At 35.0% G+C, this 9,253-nt stretch overlaps 1 protein-coding gene across 1 annotated transcript; it reads left to right on the forward strand.

Moving 5' to 3' along the window:
• The first annotated feature begins 425 nt into the window (after positions 1-425).
• LOC103608650 (olfactory receptor 5A1-like) lies at positions 426-1,448 on the forward strand. Its single transcript, XM_008593056.1, has one exon. It carries the CDS (start codon positions 426-428, stop codon positions 1,446-1,448), a length of 1,023 nt encoding a protein of 340 aa, XP_008591278.1.
• The last annotated feature ends 7,805 nt before the right edge of the window (positions 1,449-9,253 follow it).

Here is a 9,253-nt window from a genome sequence, read left to right on the forward strand (position 1 = left end):
ATCACCTAAAGATATTTTAAATATCCTCATTATATACAGGAGGCCCCGCACTATTCATGGGTTTTGCAAAGCATTAAGTGAGTAACACATTTATGCCTGAGTAGAATTGTCCCTGTTTCACCATATAGAGAAATGACATTACTTTCCTCATTTGGCCTATCTCAAAAGTCTCATATATTTGAAAAATCTGGCATGAGAAAATAAAGAATTAACATATTTTAGGTGGTCTCATACTAATGATGATTTACTGTCAGTACCCAAAGAGAACTTTTTAGAACATACATGGATAGCACAAACTCACACAACCTTCATTACTTAAGGTTGTTTATATTGCCAGCAGGAAGAATGAAAAAAAAATTAAGTGTATTTCTTTTTGCTTTCTTGAGAATAAAACCACTTCCTCCTCTCCACATTTTCCCCAGCAGATGGCACCAAGCAGATCCATGGAAGAGGATGGAAACCACACCTCTGTGGCCATGTTTATTCTCCTGGGACTTTCAGATGAAAAAGAGCTGCAGCTCATCCTCTTTCCAGTCTTCCTGGGCATCTACCTTGTGACCCTCATCTGGAACCTGGGTCTTATCATTCTCATCAGGATCAACTCTAACCTTCATACACCCATGTACTTTTTCCTCAGTTCCCTGTCATTCATAGACCTCTGCTACTCTTCTTCCATCAGCCCAAGGATGCTGTCAGACTTGTTACGAGCTGAGAAAACAATTTCCTTCTTTGCCTGTGCCACTCAGTATTTTGTTGCAGACTGGATGGGTCTGGCTGAGTGCTGCCTCTTGGCCACCATGGCCTATGACCGCTATGTTGCCATAGGTAGCCCTCTGCAGTACTCAGCCATCATGGTCCCTGGCCGCTGTTGGAAGTTAATTGCTGTGGCCTATGGGACTGGTTTTCTCAGTAGTTTAGTTGAAACAGTCTCTTGCTTTCATGCCTACTACTGTGGGCCAAATATCATTCAACATTTCTTCTGTGACATACCTCAGGTTATTTCTTTGTCTTGCTCCAATCCCTTCATCTGCCAAATGATTGTTTTTCTGGTAGCTATTTCTGTGGGTTTGGGTTCTTTGCTTGTTATCCTCTTATCCTATGGTTTCATTGCAGCTTCCATCCTGAAATTATCCTCAGTCAAAGGAAGTTCCAAGGCCTTCAACACCTGTGCCTCCCACCTGGCTGCTGTGACGCTCTCCTATGGCACAGCCCTCTCTGTGTACATGCATCCTGGCTCTAGCCACTCCGTGAAGCACAAAGTGCTGTCTGTTTTCTATCTTATCTTTGTTCCCATGTTAAACCCTCTGATCTATAGTCTTAGGAACAAGGACATCAAAGAGGCCCTCAAAATGGTGACAAAGACGTTGCACCGGTACCTCAGCACAAATAACTTTTGGACAGCTTTTATTATTACTATAAGAAAGACGGAAGTAAGAATAGTTAAGTGACCTTTTCAGAACACAAGCACAGCTAGGTAAAGAAAGGTGTGAATCTGGCTTCCTTGATTCTTGGTGCCATTGTGTTTACCTGCCCCTTCCAAGTGATCTGTCTCATGCAGTGCCACCAACATTAAATACCATTTAGAAAGTCAGTGTTTGTGATCAGAATCAAGATAGATTAATCCATAAAAGTGATTATGTTTTATAGAACATAGATGCTGATATATACTATATATGTAGAGATGTGACAGGAACCCAGGATGCTGCACATCCTATTCTTTTCTTAACACAGTTTTTTATTTCATTTTTCCTTTTAAATGTCTATTTATATTCAAAAAATAAAACCGATGTGTAAATAAAATTAAATGTATAATTATTACAAATATTTTTAGTTTATTCCTTAATTGAAGCATAATTCTTTATACAAATTTATGTGGTACAGAATTGACTCAGAATTTGTATACAATAGATCATGAAGGAATCAATATTATTGGCATGTTCATTAATACAAGAAAAATTGTTCTTTGTGTCCATTACCGAGTTACTCCCTAACCATCTCCCCATTTCCACCCCTGTTAAAAATAGTTTTATTTTCTCCTTCGAGAATTTCTACATTTTATTGTGGTCTTTCTTTCTTTCTTAGCTCCATTTTATGAATGAGGACATGCGGTATTTCCCTTTTTGAGCCTGCCTTATTTTTAAACATTAACCAATTATGCTTAATTCCTAAAAGTAATTTTCTCCAAGTTCATACATATTGCTACTAGTGGCAGAATTTCATTCTTTCTTATGGCCAAGTAGTATTCCATTATGTATGTATACCACATTTTCCTTATCTAGTCATCCATTGACAGATATTTAGGTTGGCTCCATATCTTGGCTATTGTAAGTAGAACTGTGATGAACATGGAAGTACAGGTATCCCTTCAACATGATGGTTTGTACTTTTTAAAAAATATACCTAGAAGTGGGATTGGGGGATTATATGGAAGTTTTATCTGTAGTTATTTGAGAAACATCCATAATGTTTTCCATAATGACTGTAGTAATTTACTGTCCAACCAAAGTGAAAAAGAGCCTTTTTCTCCACATCCTTGCCAGCATTTGTTATTCTCAGTCACTTCAATAATAGCCAGTTTAGACAGGGTAAGATGATATCGCAGTGTGGTTTCGATTGCATTTCCTTGATGATTAGTTATGTTGAGAATATTTTTCACATACCTGTTGCTCATTTGTCATCTTTTGATAAATGTCTATTCAGCTCCTTCACCCATATTTTAATGGATTATTCATTTTTTTAAAGTGAATTTTTTGATTTCCTTGTATATTCTGGATATTAACTCTTTGTTGGATGTATAGTTTCCAAATATTTCTCCCATTACTTATGGTGTATTTTCACTCTGTTGATTGTTTCCTTTTCTGTACACAAGCTTTTTAGTGTGATATAATCCCATTTCTTAAATTTTCTTTCTTGTGCTTTTGTGGTCTTATGCATAAGTCTTTGCCCAATCCTACATCCTGAAGTGTTTCTCTTTTTTTTTTTTTTTTTTTTTTTAAGAGTTTTATACTTTCAGGTATTACACTTAAGTATTTATCCCATTTTGAGTTGATTTTGGTATATGGTAAGAAGAATGGATTTCGTTTCATTCTTCTCCATATGGATAACAAAAGAGGTGAAAATATCTAAATTGAGAACTACACAATACTGCTCAGAGAAATTAAATGACACTAAAAGATGGAAACACATTGTAAGTTCATTGGTTTGAAGAATTAATGTGGTGAAAAAGTCACTACTGAATGCTATCTACAGAGTCAATGCAATCTTTTCAAAGTACCAATGGCATCCTTCACAAAAATAGAAAAAAATAATCCCCAAATTCATGTGGACCAACAAAAGACCCTGAATAGCCAAAGCAATTCTGAACCAACCAACCAAACAAACAAACAAACAAAAAACCCTTGAGGCATTACACTACTTTACTTAAACCTATACTACAAATTTGTAGGAACCAAAGCAGCATTGTACTGGAATAAAAACAGACACATGGATGAATGGTACAGAATAGAGATCCCAGAAATCAACCCAGGTACTTACATCCACCTGATCTTTGACAAAGACACCAAGAACAGACACTGCAGAAAGGACAGACTCTTCAGTAATTAGTGTGGGAAAACTGAAAATTAATAATAATCTTAAAAAGAAAATTTATTGCAATGGCCTCAACCAGAGACACAAAAAGAAAATGTCAGTGAGAGAGAGAACAAGAGAAAAAAGAAGACAAGAAAAGAGGAAGAAAGAGACAGAGTGAGAGATTGGAAGAGAGTATGGGTGAGGGCAGTGTTCATCCATGTTTACCCCTCAAAAACCTTGCTACTTGCACTCTACCCTTGAGCCTGTAGTAGAAAGTAATTTGTGAAAAAGGAATGGGAAGAAAGAATGGTAGAAGGAAGTAGACACTTTTAAGTCAATTGTTGGTCATATTCCTTGAGGCTACAAAGAAGTTAAAGTCAGCAATTTCTGGGTATAGGTGAACCTGGACCATGCTCGATGGTAGCTTCCTAGAGACCATGCAAGGCTTCAGAAATGATGGCTGTCCTGTGAGTGTAGGAGATCAGGACCCAAGTCACAGAGACCTGAGCCTCAATATGATAGAAAATACAACACGTTAGAAAAAATAAAATAAAATAAGTGTTTGTTTTTTGAAAAGATAAGCAAATAGACTACTTAAGAAAAGAAGACTCAAATAAATAATATCAGAAATGAAAGAGAAGATACTACAACGTAACACAGATATAATAGAATCATGAGACTACTATGAGTGAGTATATGCTAATAAATTGAACAATCTTGCAAAAGAGATAAACTTCTAATACTACATAACCTACCAAGATTAAGTCACAAAGAAAATGTAAATCTAAAGGAGAGTAAGGAGATGTAATAAATATTTAAAGGTCTCCCATCAGATAAAAGCCCAGGACTAGATGGCTTCCTGTCTGAATTCTACCAAAATTTTAAAGAAAAAGTAATACCAAATTTTCTCAAAATATTCCAAAAGGTCAAAAAGAAGAGAACACACTGAAACTGATTTTACAGAAAAGATCACCCCCAATACTAAAGAAAAAAAGACACAGATAAAGAAAACTACAGGCCAATATCAGTGATGAACATAGATGCAAATTTCCTCAACAAAATTCTAGTGAACTATATACAGAAGTTCATTAAAAGGATGATTCACCATTTTCAAGTAGGATTTATTACTGGGATGCAATTTTGGTTCAACATACACAAATCAGTAAATATGATCTACCACATTAACAGAATGAAAGACAAAAACCGCATGAGCATCTCAATAGATGTAGACAAAATATTTTACAAAATTCAACATCTTTTCATGATAAAAGCTCACAACACATTAGGCATAAAAGGAAAATAACACAATAAAGGCCATAAATCACAAGCCCTCAGCTGACATTATACTCAACAGTAAAAAGTGGCAGGCTTTTCCTCTAAAATCAGGAAAAAGACAAAAAAGCCCAGTCTCACCACCTCTGTTCAACATAAAAATAATCCAAATAGAAAAATATGAAGTAAAATTTTTTTTCCTTGCTGACCACATGATATTACATACAGAAAATCTCAAAGACTTCACCATAACCTGTAGAACTGATAAATACAGTAAACTTTCAGGATAAAAAAAATCACCTTACAAAAATCAGTAGTGATTCTACACATTAAAAATGAATGAAGAAGAAATTAAGAAAACAATTATCTTTATAATAGCACAAAACCCAAAATACTTAGGGGTAAATTAACAAAAGTGAAAGATCTATATACTGGCAGCTCTAAAACATTAATGAAAAAATTGAATAAGACACAAATAAATGGAAAGATATCCTGTGTGCATGATTTGGAAAAAATAGTATTGTTAAAATGATCCTACTACCGAAAGCAATCTACAGATTTAATGCAATCCATATAAAAATCCCAATGTCATTCTTCACAGAAACAGAAACAGGTTCATTTTTCCACATATAGATTTTCAGTTTTCCAAGCACCACTTATTGAAAAGGCAGTCTTTTCCCGAATGCATGTTCTGGTTGCCTTTGTCCAAGATCAGTGAGCTGTAAGCATGTGGGTTAATTTCTGGGTTCTCAATTCTGTTCCACTGGCCTGTCTGTATTTATGTCAGTACCATGCTGTTTTTGTTACTATAACTTTGTATTATAGGTTGAAGTAAACTATTGTAATGCTTCCAGTTTTACTTTTTTGTTGTTCAGAATTGCTTTGGCTTTTGAAGGTCTTTTGTTTTTCCACGTAAGTGTTAGGATTGTTTTTTCTAATTCTGTGAAGATCGTCATTGGTATTTTGATGGGGATTTTCTCGAGCCTATAGATCAGTTCCAGTAATATGGACATTTTCACAATGTTCCTTCTTCCAATCCAAGAGCATGGAATGTCTTTACATCTTTTGATGTCCTCTTTAATTTCTTTCTGCAGTAGTTTGTAGTTTTCATTGTAGGGATTTTTCATCTGTTTGGGTAAATTGATTCCTAGGTATTTCGTTTTTTTGAGACTAGGTTAAATGGGCTTGCTTTATTTATTTCTTTTTCTGCTAGTTTGTTACTGGAGTACAAAAATGCTACTGATTTTTGCATGTTGATTTTATATCATGGAACTTTACTGAAGTCTTTTATGAGCTCTAAGAGTTTTTTGATAGAGCCTTTAGCTTTTTCTTTAAATGAGGTCATGTCATCTGCAAATAGAGACAGTTTGAATTGGTCTTTTCAAATCTAGGTGCTCTTTATTTCTTTTGCCTGATTGTTCAGAGTATTATTTCCAATACCATGTTAAATAAGAATGGCATTCGGGAGCATCTTGTATTCTTGTCCTTAGGATGATATTGGAAGTGGGTTTGTCACATATGGCTTTTATTGTTTTGAGATACTTTCCTTCTATATCTAATTTGCTAAGAGTTTTTATTATGAAGCAATGTTAAATTTTGTCAAATGTTTTTTCTGCATCTATCGAGACAATTATATTTTTTTTGTTCTTGACTTGGTTAATGTGGTGTATCACATCTATTGACTTTCGTACTTTGAACAATCCTTGCTTATATCAATACGTTTGGTTATATATCCTGTAGTGGGATTGCTGGATCATATGATAAATATTTGAGAAACCTCCATACTGTATTCCATGATGATGGTACTAATTCACAGTCCCACTACTAGTGTAGAAGTGTTCCCCTTTTCTGCATTCTCACCAGAATTTGTTACTGTCTTTTTGATAGTAGCCCATCTAACTGAGTGAGATGATATCCCAATGTGACTTTGTTTTTCATTTCCCTGATGAATAGAAATCTTAGCATTTTTGAAGATATTTATCTGCCATTTGTATATCCTGTTTTGAGAAATATCTATTGAACTCCTTTGCCCATTTTTTTATTGTGAATAATCATGAGATAAAAAGCCGATTGTTACCCCACATGCTCATCATATGAGGGCCAGATTGATACTGGCAGCATACCCATTACCACAAATCCCATTTGTACACTGTGTCACATACCCAATTATTCCCAGTCTGCCCCTCTACCCCCTTCACCCCCCTTGACTTTGGAGTCCAAGAAATGTTATCTCCGTCTGCAAGACCAATGCACTACTGTGGTCTTTCTTTCCTTCCTTCTTTCTCTCTTTGTGCCCACGTTTGGTGAGTACATGTGGTATTTATCCTTCTGTGCTTTGCTTATTTCACTCGACATAAGTTTCTCCAGGTTTATTCATGTCATTGCAAATGGGAGCATTTCATTCTTTTTTATGGTGGAGTAGTATTGCTTGGTGTATGGATACCACAGTTTCCTTATCCAGTCATCCATTGGTGGACATTTAAGTTGGTTCCATAACTTGGCTTTTGTAAACAGAGCTGCGATGAACACAGGAGTGCAGGTATCCGTTTGACACGATGATTTCCATTCCTGTGGTTACATAGCATCAAGCACGTGGTAAAAAACAAAACAAACAAACAAACAAACAAAAAACAAATACCCCAATTAAAATATGGGCAACGATATGAATAGTCATTTTTCAAAGGAAGTCATACAAATGGCCAACAGGTACATGAAAAAATGCTCAACATCACTAGTCATCAGGGAAATGCAAATTAAAACTACATTGAGATGCCATCTCACTCCAGTTAGACTGGGTATAATCAAAAAGATGGTGAATAACAAATGCTGGCGAGGATGAGGAGAGAAGGGAACACTCCTACACTCTTGTTGATATTGTAAATTAGTACAACCACTATGGAAAACAGTAGGGAGGTTTCTAAAACAACTATAGATAGATCTTCCATATGATCCAGGAATGCCCATTTTTTAATCACATTGTTATTATTATTATTATTTTACTGCTAAGTTCCCTGTATATTCTGGATATTAATCCTTGCCAAGTGTAAAGTTTGCAAATATCTCCATCTGTTCTGTAGGGTGTCTTTTCACTCTGTTGATTGTTTCCTTTACTGTGCAAAAGGTTTTTAGTTTTTTATAATCCCATTTGTTTATTTTTCCTTTTGCTTTCTGTGCTTTTGAGGTCTTATTCATAAAATCTTTGCGCAGTTCTAAATCCTGAAGTGATTTCCTTATGTTTACTTCCAGTTTTATAATTTAAGGTCTTATATTATAGTTTTTAATCCATTTTGAGTTGATTTTGGTATATGGCAAAATGAGTGGGCCTAGTTTCATTTTCCTACACATTGATATTCAGTTGTGCCAGCAACATTTGCTGAAGAGATTGTCCTTTCCCTAATGTATGTTCTTGGCACTTTTGTTAAAGATCAGTTGGCTATAAGTATGAGGGTTGATTTCTGAGTTCTCTATTGTGTTCCATTGGTCCATGCATTTTTTTTTATGCTAGCACCATGCAGTTTTGGTTCCTGTAGCTTTTTAGCCTAGATTGAAGTCAGGAGGTATAATACCTCCAGCGTTACTTATTTATTTTTTCTCAGAGTTACTTTGGCTATTCAGTGTCTTTTGTTGTTCCACAGATATACTAAGATTTTATTTTTTTGCTTGAATCTGTAGATTGTTTAGGGTAATAGGGACATTTTCAGAATGTTCATTTCTCCAAACCATGAACATGTAATGTCTTTCCATCTTTTGTTGTTCTCTTTAATTTCTTTCCACACTGTTTTTTGTTTCTCATTGCAGTGATCTTTAACTTCCTTGGTTAAAGTGATTCCTAGGTATTTTATTCTTTCAGCAGCTATTGTAAGTGGCCTTGCTGTCTTTATTTCTTTATCTCCTGGTTTTTTTGTTCACATATAAAAACACTACTGTTTTTTTTGCATAAATTTTGTATCCTGCAACTTTACTGAATTTGTTTATCAGTTCTAGGAGTATTTTTTGGTAGAAGTTATAGGTTTTTCTATATACAGGAAGATGTCACCTGTAAACAGAGACAATGTGACTTCCTCTTTACCTATTTGGATGCCCTTTATTTATTCCTTTTGCCTGATAGCTCTGGCTAATACTTTCAAGTACATGTTGAATATGAAAGGTGAGAGTGGGAATTCTTGTCTGGTTCCAATTATTAAAGAAAAAAATTTCAGCTTTACCCAGTTAGGATGATTTTGGTCATATACATGTGTTTTGTCATATATGTCTTTCACAGATGTTGAGATACCTTCTTTCTATACCTAATTTGTTGACAGTCTTTATTACGAAAGGATGATGAATTTTGTCAAATGCTTTTTGTGTCTTTTGATGTAATCGTGTCAATTTTGTCCTTGATTTTGTTGATGTGGTGTATAACATTTATTGA

Source organism: Galeopterus variegatus, unplaced genomic scaffold (genome assembly GCF_000696425.1).
Source record: "Galeopterus variegatus unplaced genomic scaffold, G_variegatus-3.0.2 Scaffold8665, whole genome shotgun sequence".
NCBI lineage: Eukaryota > Metazoa > Chordata > Mammalia > Dermoptera > Cynocephalidae > Galeopterus > Galeopterus variegatus.

Bases quoted from the DNA above. Each gene is read 5' to 3' on its own strand.
- LOC103608650 (XM_008593056.1), top strand. From the start codon at position 426: ATGGCACCAAGCAGATCCATGGAAGAGGATGGAAACCACACCTCTGTG.